The sequence below is a fragment of the Stigmatopora argus genome, chromosome 3 (assembly GCF_051989625.1).
Source record: "Stigmatopora argus isolate UIUO_Sarg chromosome 3, RoL_Sarg_1.0, whole genome shotgun sequence".
Taxonomy (NCBI): Eukaryota; Metazoa; Chordata; class Actinopteri; order Syngnathiformes; family Syngnathidae; genus Stigmatopora; species Stigmatopora argus.
Genome location: NC_135389.1, coordinates 20,721,323 through 20,737,444, shown reverse-complemented (window position 1 = coordinate 20,737,444; position 16,122 = coordinate 20,721,323). Strand labels below are relative to the sequence as shown.

At 39.1% G+C, this 16,122-nt stretch overlaps 3 protein-coding genes across 8 annotated transcripts in view; 1 reads left to right on the top strand and 2 right to left on the bottom strand.

Moving 5' to 3' along the window:
* peak1 (pseudopodium-enriched atypical kinase 1) overlaps window positions 1-1,387 on the bottom strand; it is a 55,985-nt gene extending 54,598 nt beyond the window's left edge. For all 4 annotated transcript variants that reach the window (XM_077596369.1, XM_077596370.1, XM_077596371.1 and 1 more), the window contains exon 1: window positions 1,153-1,387. The gene's annotated coding sequence lies outside the window, so the exon portion shown is untranslated. The remainder of the gene's footprint in view (window positions 1-1,152) is intronic.
* Window positions 1,388-5,024: 3,637 nt separating this feature from the next.
* hmg20a (high mobility group 20A) lies at window positions 5,025-16,119 on the bottom strand. Of its 3 annotated transcripts, XM_077595489.1 has the most exons (10): window positions 15,999-16,119; window positions 15,799-15,843; window positions 13,964-14,037; window positions 12,370-12,579; window positions 12,171-12,300; window positions 10,386-10,423; window positions 9,302-9,377; window positions 8,989-9,204; window positions 5,427-5,559; window positions 5,025-5,327 (listed from the first exon to the last, which is right to left on the bottom strand). In XM_077595489.1, the coding sequence occupies exons 3-10, from the start codon at window positions 14,024-14,026 to the stop codon at window positions 5,324-5,326; spliced, it is 870 nt and encodes a 289-aa protein (XP_077451615.1). In that variant the 5' UTR covers window positions 14,027-14,037; window positions 15,799-15,843; window positions 15,999-16,119; the 3' UTR covers window positions 5,025-5,323. The 3 variants fall into 3 exon arrangements, with proteins under 3 accessions (XP_077451615.1, XP_077451617.1, XP_077451616.1); XM_077595491.1 differs by lacking the exon at window positions 15,799-15,843 and having other exon boundaries at window positions 15,999-16,104; XM_077595490.1 differs by lacking the exon at window positions 5,025-5,327 and having other exon boundaries at window positions 5,423-5,559; window positions 15,799-16,079.
* LOC144070928 (uncharacterized) overlaps window positions 15,432-16,122 on the top strand; it is a 138,277-nt gene continuing 137,586 nt past the window's right edge. The window contains exon 1 of the mRNA XM_077595492.1: window positions 15,432-15,444. The gene's annotated coding sequence lies outside the window, so the exon portion shown is untranslated. The remainder of the gene's footprint in view (window positions 15,445-16,122) is intronic.

The window sequence follows — 16,122 nt, the reverse complement described above, 5'->3', positions numbered from 1 at the left end:
CCACCCCTGCTCTAAATCAAGGGTGTCAGACTCGGGTTGGTTCGCGGGCCGCTTTAATGTCAACTTGATTTCACGTGGGCCGGACCATTTTAGATATAATATTTAGATTTTTTTTTTAATAAATGGATTAAAAGAACTGGATTAAAATCCCTGAATATTCAGTTTTTTATAGATCTAAAACAATGTTTATTTTAGCTTTTTTTATATATTTTTTTAGATTTTACAAAATGATTTTTGAACTAAACACACAGAAAAAATGGATTAAAAATTACAATTATTGATTTAAAAGGGGGAAAATCAGGAAATTTAATATACATCTATACTACTCTTCATTTTAATTTGATCCTAAAACAGAAAGTCACCACTCATGATTGACTTTCCCGGACCACACAAAATGATGCGGTGGGCCAGATTTGGCCCCCGGGCCGCCACTTTGACACATGCTCTAAATTGTCCCTAGGTATGAGTATGAGCGTGAATGGTTATTTGTCTCCCTCTGCCCTGCGATTGGCTGGCCACCCATTCTGCCCCGAAGTCAGCTTCGATAGACTCCAGCACCCCCCGCGACCCTAGTGAGGATAAACCGGAGATGAGATGAGACCTGAAGGATGGGCAGACCTTTTAGAGACCTACCCATGTATTTTTTTTATTCATAATGTTTATGTATTGCTAAAAAAAACGGTAAATATCCATCCTCCCAGCCGGAATTCCTAGCCAATCTCCAAGGGAACACAATGCTGGAAAGAATAATAAGACAAAATGTTATGTTTACAGCCAAAGACCCCCTCAGTGCCTCCTCAAAAGACCCCTGGAAGCCCTCGACATGTTCCGAGGTAGTTTAGCCCAGCGACGCTTCGGTACAACTTGGAAGTTTCCACCCAAATAAAAGCCAAAGACTCGACAGCCAGCCAGCCAGCCCCCGAGGCGCTGGTATCTCTCGGCCGTCTGGCACGCACGGCTTGACCGTAAAGTGAAGACGTCACGTCGCTCTCCTTCTCCGACCTCCACACGAGGACTTCCAAACGGATCCACGCCAGGAAAATGTGGGCATTTCATCGCGATGAAAAGTGGAAGTTAGACGCCGGAGAAGAAACAAACGGGCGAGGCGACTTGTCCCGTTGTTTCTTCGGAAGGCTAACTTTCTTTTCTTACCTTTTTCCCTTCCTTGCTCGACGCTTCGAACAGCCCACGTCGCGTAAAAAAAAGCCGCGTGGAAAGACGTCCCTCGCCGCCACACTCCGAGTCCTGATTGCCGATTGCAAAAGAGCTCGGCCGGCTTCTTCGTCCAAGGACCTTCCGATCGTCTCGCTCTCTCTCTCTCCGGCGTGGCTCCACAACTGCCGCTGCATTCCCTCCGGCTCCAGCACCCCCCACCACCACCACCACCTCCTCCACCAGTTTGTCGCGGGAGCGCGCATACTAAAATCGGGGGCTGGCCACGGGGAGCCGCGTGAACGCGCAATTCAGCCGTGGATTGTAAACATATAGCAAAAATAATAACAACGTATATATATAGCAAAATAATGAGTTTCTATTGAATAAAGCCGTTAAAAAAATGAGGATATTCCAATTTCTTGCCAAACTAATACTAATTCAACACAACATTTTTGGTGTTTGGATCAACAATTTTCCATAGAACTTTTATAACAAGAGATTTATATACAATTGTAAATGTTCCCTTTTTTATCCTACTTCATATTCAGATTAAAATACACTATTTTTTTCCTGACCTCAAGGGTCGCTGGGGGTGCTGGAGCCTATCCCAGTTGACTTTGTTCACAAAGCAGGGAACACCCTGAATGGGTGGTCAGCCCTAAACTCAATTTAGAGTCCAAACCCCCCTATTATGTTTGTTTTTGGAATGTCAGGGGAAACCGGAGCACCCGGAAAAAAACCCACACAAGCCCGGGGACAACAGACAAACTCCACACAGTAAAGACTCACCTGGGATCAAACCCTCAACCCCAGAACTATGAGGCCGACGCGCTAACCACTCAATTTATTTTCCGGCCCGCTTATTCTCTCAAGTTTCACCGGGGGTGCTGGAGCCTATCCCAGCTAGCATGCAGGGGACACCCTGATGTGGTGGCCAGCCAATCGCAGGGCACAAGGAGACAAAGGGCAACCAATCAAAACTAGGCTTAGGCAATTTAGCCCAGGGAGGACCCACCTGGGATTGAACCATCGACCCCAGAACTGCGTGCCCGACACGCCAGATTATGCATGACTGGTTTAATTTCACACTTCAAGATGGACCGGCCCTTTAGAGATGCAACTATTTTTCCACAAAGGATTAAAACATCCCATTTCCATAATAAGACTCTTAAGTACTATGTTTTTCCGAGTCTTTGAACGCAACAGATGCCCTTTGCTTTGATTCAAAGCAAAATGCATCTGTTGCTCATTCAATGAAAAACATACTTCTTTTTTTTTAATGATGGTATGATGAGCAAGGGTGTGTGGGGGAATCCCTTTTTTTATTTTGCCTTCAGTTGTTGTTGGGAAATAACAGGAAGATAATAAGTCTCAATGTCCACAAAACGTTCAAAGGGGTTGTTCCTGGTAAGAATATATGCTTAAGCTAAAAACATTACAAGAAGAAAACAGGAGGAGTTAGTCAGAGCGTGACATGTGGGAATTAGTTTTTTTTTTCCCAAGCAAATTCCAATCATTGCTTTCTCCTTATTTTTGCTCCTCTGGCATTCCACCTGCCAGACTTTTCAAGGCTGGATGGATCAAAAAATGTTTGATGACTCATATTTTATACTTTGAGTAGGCAATATCAAGCTGGGAATAAAAAAAAAATAACATCAGATTAAAAATTCTGTTAAAACAAGAAAAAAGGGAATAAATAAAGACTATGTCAACTACATTTTCAATGATTATCCCAAAAAGGACTGTAAATACTCACAAATTATTTTTTTGTATTATATATTCTTGAAATCCACCCAGCTAGGATCGAACCCTGGACCGCAGAACCCCGAGGCAACCCGCTAACCACTCAGCTTGTTGAAAGAAATAGACAACAAAGTCCAATAGGATCCAAACATTTCAGCCTAACTGAAAACTGAACCAGTTTCTCTTAAGACGCCACAAAGAGATGCCAATGGCATTGAAACATAAAAAAAAGTTTAAAAACAAACCATCCTAATCAACAGAATGCGGCGTTGCAGCCAAATCCGAACACACAATGCAGGTGCAGGCCGCTTCAAAAGATGTGAGCGAGTCTGGCAGAATGAGTCAGTGTTGGCAGGAAGTCAGCTGTGTAATGATAAACTTGCAAGTGACTCACGGCTAAAAGGAAGCCGGACCTCATGACTGAGGCCAAACACAGACTTTATCCAGACATTTTCTCGTTTTTCTAAAATAGGCTTTTGTGTATGGTCATTGTGATGGATTTGGCAGTTTTTCAAATGATTGTAGCACAACACAAACTGTAAAAAAATATTAAAAAATATATATATATATATAAATCTGCCCGGCAACACCCTGGTAACATAACATAAACAAATTGAAATGAACTTGGATTACGATGCAGACACACTCAAAAATAATACAAATATTATTGTAAAAAAGCAAATTACAATTAAAAATACTCAATTTACAGCAACGGGTGACCAAGTTTATTTGCTGTTTACGTTTATTTATGACATTATTATTATTTTTTTTAAACAATTTGTTGGCAAACTTATTTTGGTGCACCTTGATACAAATATTGCTGTAAAAACAGCAAACTACAATTAAAAATAGTCAATTTACAGCAACGGGTGACCAAGTTTATTTGCTGTATATGTTTATTTATGACATTATTATTATTTTTAAACAATTTGTTGGCAAACTTATTTTGGTGCACCTTGATACAATTACTCCTGTAAAAAAAAGCAAATTACAATTAAAAATAGTCAATTTACAGCAACGGGTGACCAAGTTTATTTGCTGTTTACGTTTATTTATGACATTATTATTTTTTTGAAATGAACTTTGATTACGATGCAGACACACTCAAAAATAAGTTTAATCGAACCTAACACTAAACATAATTCTAATTTAGTTTAACATTTTGATACTTTTCTTCTCCCGGGTTGGCTCTTTTTGCCCCGCCTCCACCCTGACTTTCAGATGCAACCTATCGAGGGTTGTTTGCTTTTGTCTTCTCTTCATAATATTCCCAAAATGATGCACACAAATGTCCTCACAATAGGATAACACACGATGCAGTAGTACTCCTCTCGTATTAGCGATCGCTCCACCATTCGCACTGACTAACGGGGAAAAAAAACACTGAAAAAATGCAATGCTCCGCCCAGTGCTCGTAGAGACATTCTACCAGGGAGTTGCGGGTAGAGAGACAGTGGCCATGATGTTCTTATGAGGAGCCTTTCGCGTCCACTGTCTGCTCGTATATCAAAATTTGTCTCGTATCTCAAGATAAATATTTGCCCGAAATTTTACTCGTATCTCGAATTGCTCGTATGACGCGGTACCATACCTGTCAACTTCTGCCGATAACTGCCCTTATAAATGATTATGATTCCCCTTACAACCCCCCAAAAACCTTACAAACACCGTACGACGAGTCGTACGGTGTTTGTAAGGTTTTTGGGGGGTTTGTAAGGGGAATCATAATCATTTATAAGGGCAGTTATCGGCAGAGGTTGACAGGTATGCGGGTACCACTGTACATCAGTATAATGGATGTCTTATTGATATTTTACTGTTGTATTGACATACCTTTTTAAACAGTAATTGACTTTCTTTGTTGTATTCTGAGTTTGGGACATTGTTGCGTTCAACCCTTGTGACACGCGTGGCCTTAACAGACAGGAAGTGGGCAATGTGGAAGGAGGGAATAAAAGAGAGAAAAAAAATGGCAGCGTTGAATGAAAACAGGAATCCACATAATGTCCACTCAAAAACAAACATAGTAACTAAATGTGCCAGCTGAAAGTCATTTGGACTTCCTATTTTTAAAGTGGTTTGGAGAATAAGGACTTTCCTCAATAAATACATTTTTAAAAAGGGAATGCATTTCTGCTTTTTTTGAAGTTTATTGAAAACACAACCACTTTTTTTGTCCAAAAAACACACACACAGAAAGTAAATGGCACATTTGTCAACAGAACATGACAAAATATAAAACATAAACCACTCGAGAAAAATTCCTTTTTTCATCAACAGACAAACTTTTTGACAAATCCATGAAATAACATAAAAATCTATATTAAAAAGGAGAAATAATAAATAGAAGGAGTTAAGTCATCATCACTTTGCTGATTTTCGAACGTATGCTGGCCTGTTTGTCTCCGACTTGAAAGAGCAGAAATTATCTGTAAAAAAAATAAAAAATAACAAAAAATCCACGGATAGAATTTGTATTTTTATATCCCACTAAATGGCAACCAATGAGAGACCTCCACGAGCCTTACCTGTCCAAACGGTTGACCAGTTCTCTCACGGTATTGATAAGGCTTTCGTGTTCTTGCGGGTTGCTCATGATGATGCTGTGCAGTTTTTTCATGTACGAATCGATGGAATCCAGGGTAGGCATTTCTCCACTCCCTATTCAACAAGTTACGGTCATTATTTATGGAAAAAAAGACATTTACCGAATTTTCTCGCGTATAAGCCGCATCTGTGTATAAGCCGCACCCTTAAAATTGCCTTAAAAATCATTGAATTTTACAATTTGTCTCGTATAACACGCCTCCTTATTCACAATTTTCACTTCCATATTCATGGTTTTAATAGGGAGTACAAATGTGCTACTTTGAAGAGAAAATGTTAAGAAAAATCATCGCACGTGGTACTCGGACGTTTGGTCACCGGACGTCTGGTCGCCCGGAAGGTTATTGATGATTACCATTTAAAATTGTTGCTCAAATTCCCTAAATACAAACTGCTAATTATTATTTAGTCATACTTAATGCCCTAGTAATTATTAGGCTAAAGAAAAGCTCCAAATTTCCCGTACTTTGATTGTGTTTTGTTGGAGAACTTGTTAAGACCCTGACTGACGTAGCTTCTTAAGGGGACAACGCATGTACATACAAACTCTTCTACACTCACGCGTCGGCTCAGTGAAACTGCTCAGGGCCATTGTTGGCTTTTATTGATGCGTAGACTGTGTTGTTTTACCTTGTTTTGTCCCCGGACGTTTGGTCGCCGGTTGTTTGGGTCCAGGCGACCAAACGTCCGGTCACGATTGCACGTGCTATTTCTGAGATAATGTATGAATCGAAAGGATCGTCTCCTGGATTATACGTTTTGAAAAGGTGTTGCCAGCACGTAGACAAATTCAAAAAGGAGGTCATGTGAGCAGTACAACCAGGAATTGTGTACATAGTGGTCTAGTTTGTCATCCTTAGGTAAGATGGCGGCGCACTGACCGAGCAATGGCAGGCAGGAATGAGGGTTTTTTTACGTTTTAGGTAAGATACCGTTTATATTTTTCTCTTGAATTTGATTCATAAACGTCAAAATAAATTTAATTTTATTTCTTTTTTTTCTGTCATTTGGGATCATCCGTGTATAAGCCGCACCCTTAAAATTGCCTTAAAATCGTTGAATTTGACCATTTTTCTCGTATAAGACGCCCCCGATTCACAATTTTCACCTCCATATTGACGGTTTTAATAGGGAGCCTATCCCACCTAACAGCCAATCACAGGGCACACGGAGACAAAGGACAGCCAATTATACCTAAGGGCAATTTAGTGTTCAACTAGCTAGCCTAGCATGCATGTTTTTGGGATGTGATGCGGGAAGAAATTGGAATACCCTGAAAAAACCAAAACATGCAAACTCCACACAGGAGGAGCGACCTGGGATCGAACCCAGGACCCCAGAACTGCGAGGCGCTAACCACTGACCACCACGCCACCTTGATACAAATATTGCTGTAAAAAAAGCAAATTACAATTAAAAATACTCAATTTACAGCAACGGGTGACCAAGTTTATTTGCTGTATACGCTTATTTGTGACATTTTTTTAAAACAATTTGTTGGCAAACTTTTTTGGTGCACCTTGATACAAATATTAATGTAAAAAAGCAAATTACAATTAAAAATACTCAATTTACAGCAACGGGTGACCAAGTTTATTTGCTGTTTACGTTTATTTATGACGTTATTATTATTATTTTTAAACAATTTGTTGGCAAACTTATTTTGGTGCTCCTTAACTTGGAAATGTCTGATTTATTTGGAAATGTATTCTGATTATACTGTTGCAATCGCGCTATATGAATTGGCAAGACATTTGGATATAATATAGGCAGCATCTCTTCAACCTCAAACATTGCCTCAACTTGTTCACTAACGTCACAGGCAACTTATTTAAAAAAAGAAAAAAAAGTTTGTCGGCAAACGTGCAAGCAAACACTTGACGATGCATTCAATAAACGCCTTTTTTTTTTGTATTCAGACAGCCAAATCAATCTTTCGCCTCCACACCCACCGGAAACTGCGCCAACTGCTGTGGGAGTGGTGGCAGGAAACGAACAGAGGACGAGGAGGTTTTAACCTTTATTGAAAAATAGGAGTCCTAAAAAAACTTCCCTGAGGAACGCCACGCCAAGTTGCGTCTGATCGTTATACATGACACATGTGGAATATGTGATGGGCTCTTTGCATTTTTCTATTGTTCTGACTGCAAGAACTGGTCTCCTTTTGTGAAACCATTTTGAGAGATGGCGGACTTCACACACACATTGCCATACCTGTCAACTTCGGCCATTTACTCCCCTTATAAAGTGATAAGTAACTGTATAAATGCAACACGACACATTTACTCACATTGGGCACACTAAAAAGTCTAAAATTTTCCCTAAAGTGGACCGTGTGCGGTCGATTGGTCGCCGGTCTTTCGGTCGCGGTCTTTTGGTCGCCCGGAGGCGCAACAACGGGCGACCAAAAGACCGGCGACCAAAAGACTGACGACCAAAAGACCGGCATCAAAACAAGGTAAAACAACACGGTCTATGGAATCAATAAAAGCCAACAATGGCCATGAGCAGTTTCACTGAGCCGACATGTGAGTGTAGAAGAGTTTGTATGTACATGAGTTGTCCCCTTAAGAAGGGACGTCAGTCAGGGTCTTAACAAGTTCTCCAACAAAAAACAATAAACGTACGGGAAATTTGGAGCTTTTCTTTAGCCTAATAATTAATAGGGCATTAAGTATGACTAAATTGTAATTCGCAGTTTGTATTTAGGGAATTTGAGCAACGATTTAAATGGTCATTATCAATAACCTTCTGGGCGACCAAAAGATCGGCGACCAATCGACCGTGTACCAAAGTGGACGGGGCGCCCAATCAGTCGCTGCGCCTTTTTTATGCACTAGATTCAAGATTCTGTACATGTCGATGTTTGACGCTGACATTTTGACTGTCTGGGTACATTGCTTGCTGACGCGCTATATTTATATAGTGGAAAGGCAAAAGTGACTTTTGCACTAAATTTAATATTCTGTAGATGTCGTTGTTTGACGCTGACAGCTTGACTGTTTGGGTACATTGCTTGCTGACTCGCTATATTTATATAGTGAATATGGCGGAAGTGACTGACGTATTTCATGCTTAGAGCATGATAACATTAGCAATTAACAATGACGTTTTCATCTGCAAAACTGACCGAGATGATCCGGATTAGAGCCGAAATGGGTAAAACAAGATCGGTTTTACAAAAAAAATCCCCCCCCAAAAAGACTTTAAAAAATATAAAAAATAAATTCCTGTACAAAACTTGTTATATGGGATACACAATTTAAAAAGATTTAAAAAAAACCTGTATAAAATACGGGAAAAACGGGTAAGTTGACAGGTATGCGGACTGTATATCCACCAGGCTATGAGCAAAGGTCAAAGAAATAAATAAGTGGGTACTACGAGTCACAAGAGGCCCCCGCATTAAACCACCGTGTTGAAGATTTACTGCTGTGATAATATCATGGGGCGGTGGAAGCTAAATGTCAGCGCGGTGGTTACCTGGCAGAGGCACAGAGGCGAAGCTGGCAGCGAGCGCCTGTCGCAAGGTGTCGAGGTGTTGGTGGAGAAGACCATTACGCCCCCTCTCTTGCATCACGTCGCCCTCCAGACGCTCCACGGCGCCACGCATGCTCTCCACGTGCTTCTGGAGAGCCGCGTTGCGCTCCTCGTATTCCATGTTGGTCTTGCGGAGCTGCCGCATTTCAGACTCTCGGGCTAAGTGAGAAAAAAAATGAATATATAAGGCATTCCTTGAGGCACTGTATAAAAATATCTTTTTAAATTAACGGTTAAAAATAAGAATATTGCTCACTTTTGCTGTGGTTGAGGAATTCCTCTGTGAAGATGGGGATGTCAAACACCGTTCTGTCCTTACATTCTGTATCCTTCTGGTGATCGACAACGAAGCAAATGGTGAAAATTCAGAGATTATAATTCATTTCTGTACTTAAATATTGATTATGTTAAAAAGTGGAGAACTCATGAGGGCGCAAAACTTCACCAAAGCAACCAAATTCAAAGCATAGCCATATTTGGGAGGGTGTGTACTTGCTTTGAGTATGAAATAAGTTATCACTAAATTTGTTTTCTGACCTCTGACCTCACTACCCAAAATCGGATTTCTTGTTTCATATTACAAACATTCAGTAAGGTTGATAATAGTAATGTTTTTTTTAAAATGTAATTTATATTTCATAAATTATTTTTCCTGACCTGTGACCTTTGACCTCACTACCCAAAATCGGATTTCTTTTGTTTCATATTACAAACATTCCAGTAAGGTTAATAATAGTAATGTTTTTATTTAATTTAATTTATAATATATTTCATAAATTATTTTTCCTGACCTTTGACCTCACAACCAAAAACCAGATTTCTTTCATTTCAAATTACAAACATATTCAATGAGTTTTATAATAGTATTCACTTTTTTGAAAATCTATAATATATCCCCCAAATTCCTTTCTGACCTCTGTGACCTATGACCTCACAACCAAAAACCAGATTTCTTTCATTTCAAATTATAAACATATTCAGTAAGTTTTATAATAGTATTCACTTTTAAAAAATCTATAATATATTTCATAAATTCCTTTTCTGACCTCTGTGCCCTTTGACCTCACCACCAGAAATCAATTTTTGGTGGTTTTATATTACAAACAAATTTCATAATAATCCCTTTTTTCATTTGAGCTCTTTTTACATTACCCCAAAAATTTAATACCCTATTCTATTTCATATTACAGACATTATACAGAAATAAAATGACTCATCAATAGACATTTAAGAATTTAAAATAAACTCCCTCAACTTACAAGTATACTGTATAATGAATGTTTTGTGTATGATAAGCATGTAACAGTACTGTGTTGACAGGTCAGGAAAGCGGTGCTCACCTCGTGCAGGGCCTCGTTGGCCGCCTGGTTGCCGACATCTGGTGAGGAAGGAAAAGAAAAAAAGAGACAGAAATGAAGAAAGAAGACAGCAGATGAGTCATATTTCCGTCAGCAGGAGCCAGCTTTCACTCTTGACCCGGCGAGCACGAGTCACCCAAAACAATCCGCCCGCTGCTCTAACAGCGCAACTGTTCATTCGAAGGACGGATCATGTGGACCAAATGTTCCTTTGATTCTGAGCGCCCAACCCCCAAAATACACAAACGTGCCATGGCCACAGGTGGCGCTATCGTCGCTTAGGAGCCGGCTAATTTACCGTATTTTCTCGCGCATTTGTCGCAAAAAAATGACGAATGAATCGAGGGTATGGCTTATATGCGCATAAATTAGGTGACAAGGACGAAACACCATAAAGCAAGATAATGCGGCCGATACGGTCATTTATTTCAAAATAGAGCAAAGATCACAGGTGTCAAAGTGGCGGCCCGGGGGCCAAATCTGGCCCGCTGCATCATTTTGTGCGGCCCGAGAAAGTAAATCATGAATGCCGACTTTCTGTTTGTACATTACATTTCCAGATTTTCCCCTTTTTAAAATCATTGCAATTTTTAATCAATTTTATTTTCTGTTTTTAGTTCATAAAGCATTTTGTAAAATCTAAAAATAAATATACAAATATTTTCCGTTTTCCACTTTAATATAGAACATAATTTAAAAAAATATTTTGTTTCCATTTGAAATGAAAAACATTTTCCATTACTAAGAAAAAAAAGCTCAAATAAACATTGTTTTAGAACTATAAAAACTAACTATTTAGGGCTTTTGATCCAGTTCTTTTAATAAAAAAATATTTTTTTAAATATTAGATCTAAAAGGGCCCAGCCCACATGAAATGGCGTTGGCGTTAATGCGGCCCGCGAACCAACCCGAGTTGGACACCCTTGGCAAAGATAAACACATAAAATGGTTAACAAAATTTAAATGAATGAAATTCAAGACTTTTTTTGAAATCTTGCATAAAACGTGAAAAAACTTACTTGTGCCTGCCATTGCTCGCTCAGGGCGCCGATATCTTACCTAGGGACGACTAACTAGACCGCTATGGACACACTTCCTGGTAGTACTGCTAACATGACTTCCTTTTTGAATTTGTCTATGTGAAGGCCACACCCTTTAGGAATTTGCAATCCAGCAGACGATCCTTTCGATTTATAAAGTATCTCAGAAATACCACGCGCGATGATTTTTCTTAAAATGTTCCCTTCAAAGTAACACATTTGTACTCCCTATTAAAACCATGTACATGGGGGTCAAAATTGTGAATCGGGGGGCGGCTTATACGAGAGAAATGGTAAAATTCAATGATTTTAAAGCAATTTTAAGAGTACGGCTTATACTTGGATGCGGCTTATATGCGAGAAAATACGGTAGCCAAACGCAAACCTTAAAAAAATCATCCATACGACAACTGTCTGACTGACCTTAAGGACAAAAAAACCCTAAAAAAATGTTGGTTTCCTGTGTACCAAAAAAAGTATTGCTATATCCTCCCACGGTCCAAAAGCTTTTGAAGCTTTAAGTGCAGTTTGCTTGTGGAGGAAAGGTCAAATAAATCTCCTATTTTAAATTGTAGTGGGCACGCTACGAGTCCATTCTGTGATTTAGTGCCAGTTTTTATTTAGTACTTGGCTTGTAACTTTCCCGTTGTCCATTTTGGCCCTTAAAAAGACTTTCTACAAGACACCTAAATCCAGCACGACAGTGAAATTGTCAAGCGCTCAGTACCTCGGTGTCTCTTGCCCTTCTGCTTCTCTTGGACCTTCCTGGTAAAATGCTTGTACGCCTCGGTTTTCTGGTACTTCTCCAGCTCCCTCATGTAGCGCTCCTTGTCGCGGTCTGCCTCGTCCAGGTATTGCTGCGTATGAAACGGGGGTGTCGCGAGTAGAGAACAAAAGACTAAGAACTGTTGCGGTGATCTACCTACCTGCTTCTCCTCCGGAGCTAGCTTGCTCCACTCGTTGCCCAACATCCTGGTGATCTCCGGGAAGGGTACGTCTGGGCGTTCGGCCCTGAGCTGCTCGCGGCGGTCGTTCATGAAGCGAACGTAGCCCGTTAGCGGGACTTTGGGGGCGTTCCTGTCCTTCATTGGCTTCTTTCTTTTTCTGCCTTTGCTCCAGTTGGAACGTCTTGTCTTCTGAGATGATGAAGACCACACAAGTGAAAAAAAGAAAAATCTCAGGTAAGAATTGGTTGTTGTTTTTTTTGCAAGAATTTGTACCAAAAAAATCCAACACATCAACAAAGGCTGGCTCTAGAGGTGACTGTGTAGTTCCCTTCAAAAATGGTTCAAAATTAGCTACAGCACCTTCTCTCTGCATTACTGGAACTCGATAGCAATTAGCATATGTGAACTCCCGTCTCTGAACCTCTTAGCCAATCATCTTAAAGACTGGCTGTTAGACGAACAAAATTGCTATCACAATATTGTCTAAAACTTTGCTACATGTGTGTGTGTGTCATCGTTTATCTTATTTAATAAAGGGACAGCACATGTTAATGAACATATTTATAGTCATGCTAATGAACATATATATGTAAATATGTAAGATTGTAGCTGTGGGCTAATTTCAATTTTTAGTCCCTTGTGTAGGTTGAAGATCCAATCAAACTAAATCAAAAACCTTTATTGTCATCATACACAGCTGCGCATAACGAATGTAGCACCACCAATTTCATTATACGTAGCTGTGTATGATGACAATAAAGGCTTTTGATTTAATTTGATTTGATCTTCAACCTAAACAAGGGACTAAAAATTGAGCTACAATCTTACATATTTACTTATATATGTTCATTAACATGAATATAAATATGTTCATTAATATGTGCTGTCCCTTTATTAAATAAATCAAACTCAGAATTGCAAACTCATCTAATTAACAGCGTACTAGCTATAGCAAGGGTGTCAGGTGTTGGTTCGCGGGCCGCTTTAACGTCAACTTGATTTCACGTGGCCCGGACCATTTTAGATATAATATTAGATTTTTTTTATTTATAAATGGATTAAAAGAAGTGGATTAAAATCCCTGAATATTCCGTTTTTATAGATCTAAAACAATGTTTATTTTAGCTTTTTTATATATTTTTAGGTTTTACAAAATGATTTTTGAACTAAAAACATGGATTAAAAAATTATAATTATTGATTTAAAAGGGGGAAAATCAGGAAATGTAATATACATCTATACTCTTCATTTGAATTTGATCCTAAAACAGAAAGTCAGCACTCATGATTTACTTTCCCGGGCCACACAAAATGATGCGGCGGGCCAGATTTGGCCCCAGGGCCGCCACTTTTACACATGTGAGCTATAGGAATAAATGACTATGAGCATAGTTACGTGTGTCTACACTTGTTGCTGCACAGTTCGTGTCTTTAGTGTTTCTTAGCATTAAGAAAATGGACTTTTAGAGACTCAAATTTGAAATTTTAGATTTCGACTCTAGACAAAACATTGGGCTCGTCCGCAAGTCAAGGTCTTACGGGGATACTTTCCATTGTTTTGATTCAACTCGTACCTCATCTCCATTTCTCTGGCTGCTGTTCTCTGGATTGGCAGGCGAAGACTGAGGCTCGTCCATGACTTGAAATTCTGCAGACAGTGAAGAATAGACGTTAGACAACAGTGACCATAGTTATAATTTTGTTTTTTTTCCCCTCCATCGGACAATAGAAGATGAGTGTAGCATCTGGAAACATTTATCACAGTAAAGCATGGCCGTCTGGGGGAGCCAGATAAGAGTCACTTTGACATTAATTTTTCCATGCTGATTACAAGCAAGTCAGCCACATTACTCATGTCTACAGAAAAAAAATAGTTATGTCAACTGCTAAATAAGATAGTATAAATATTATTGAGAATTTGAGTCAAACGCTGCCGGACGGTAACAATGTGACATCCTTTTAAACCTGTACGGGAAGATTGTCAACATCCTGGATGACATTTATTTGCCCTGGGAATTGGAGACGGTGGTTGAAATAAAGCCAAACAAATGAGACAATCCACTGCAAATATTCTTTTTGGGTGGGGGAAGTCCAGTCAAAGTTCATCTGTCAATATTTATCTTGCATTCCTTTATTTTCTAATGTTCCCACAACAGTTGTATAATCAAATATATTGCGACACTGCAAGATCTTTTAGTAGAAATGTTGATGGTTGTTCCCATTATGAAGGCTCAACTCTTTAGTTTGGGTTTGCATCTTTAGTGACCTTATTCTGGAAACTTTCCAGACATTTTTTATGGGATCCGGAATATTATGCTGTATTGCCCTCTTCTGTTTAGAAGCACACAATGCACTACTAAATTGAACTTTTTGTTTTTTATGTTGATTTTGTTGTTTTTAATCACAAATAATTGACATCACTTTGTCAATGGCATGACATACAATAACCGGCAAATCCTAAAACTGGCAAATATCTTTTTTCTATGTTTTCAAACAATGACAATAAATACTCTTACAATACATGTGACCAAAATACAGAAAATATATCAATTTAAGGCTGTCTTTTTTTTCTAGTGAAGCAATATCAATAAAAGTCCCGGGAAATAATGCTGTTTATCAAGAGTCCAAAAAGTTTTTAAAATCCTTAAATGTTAATTAATTAACAATTTACTGATAAAAATCCAGACTATCTTTATATTTTATTTCTGGGTTGCTCACTATATTTTAAAGCAGATTCATGAAGATTTATGCTTTTTCTGTCATGTCATGATTTCATTTATCAAAACAATCCTAATAAACTCGATGTATAAAAAGTTGATGGTTAGAAAACCAAATCCAACTTTTTATGTGAATCAAAAGCATCCTTCATCTCTTAAAGCTAAACGTTTTATAGCATTAACCCAATTTTTTTCATCCATCCTTGCAACAACGACCTCTGGTGGTCAGATGAGAGCACACCCTGACCTCATCAATAGTTAAGATTACTTTTCCCTATTTGGAATAGGCCAATCAACGCATTCTGCTCATCACTGACCAGGTGGTTTGACACGCAGAGGTAACATGGGAGTCGCCGTTAAACGTGGGGGTCCGAATATCTATGTAATCCGTCAAAAATATCCGTGATCGGTGTACTTAGATGTCACAACCGCAAATAGTTGCTTTGTTTACGTTCGCTTAACCCCGTTTTTCATATTCAAATGTGCTCGGCATTGTTTGCTCCGTGACGTCGTCCAGTTAGCATGGAGCTATTAGTCAACATGCTAGCTCAAGTGTTAGCATATACAATGCGACCGTGAAACGCTATTATTCGTGCACAATCCAGTATTATTAACGTGTATAGGCTATGGCGCATGAGACGAAATGTAGCAAACGAAGACGTTGAAATCGCATGATTTAATAAAAAACCAACCTTATAAAGAGTGAACGGGAGACGATGGTGAGCAGATGGATTTCCCTATCAAAACAATACAGCAGCGTCTGTCATGTAGGTAGATCCGTATGTACTTTCCACGTCATCCTTTCATATGTTGCTCTAATATTAATAATTCAATTCTAACTAAAGTATATTATTTGGCTTCCATTAAACTGGGAACCAAACTGAATATTTACCACAGTTGTCTTTTCTGCTCTTGATGGTGAATTTCTAAACACGCTCTGCTGGCATTTCTTCTTCGTTGGGTGACTGACTGAACGCACACTAATTTGTTGCTGCCATCTAACGATTATTTTTTGT

What these genes read in the sequence shown, in the direction of transcription:
- hmg20a (XM_077595489.1), bottom strand. Translation starts at nt 14,026, where the DNA reads ATGGACGAGCCTCAGTCTTCGCCTGCCAATCCAGAGAACAGCAGCCAG. An exon ending in GAAGGGCAAGAGACACCGAG is followed by an intron (nt 10,424 to 12,170) that starts GTACTGAGCGCT and finishes CTTCCTCACCAG; the next exon opens with ATGTCGGCAACCAGGCGGCC. An exon ending in CCAACGAGGCCCTGCACGAG is followed by an intron (nt 9,378 to 10,385) that starts GTGAGCACCGCT and finishes GTCGATCACCAG; the next exon opens with AAGGATACAGAATGTAAGGA.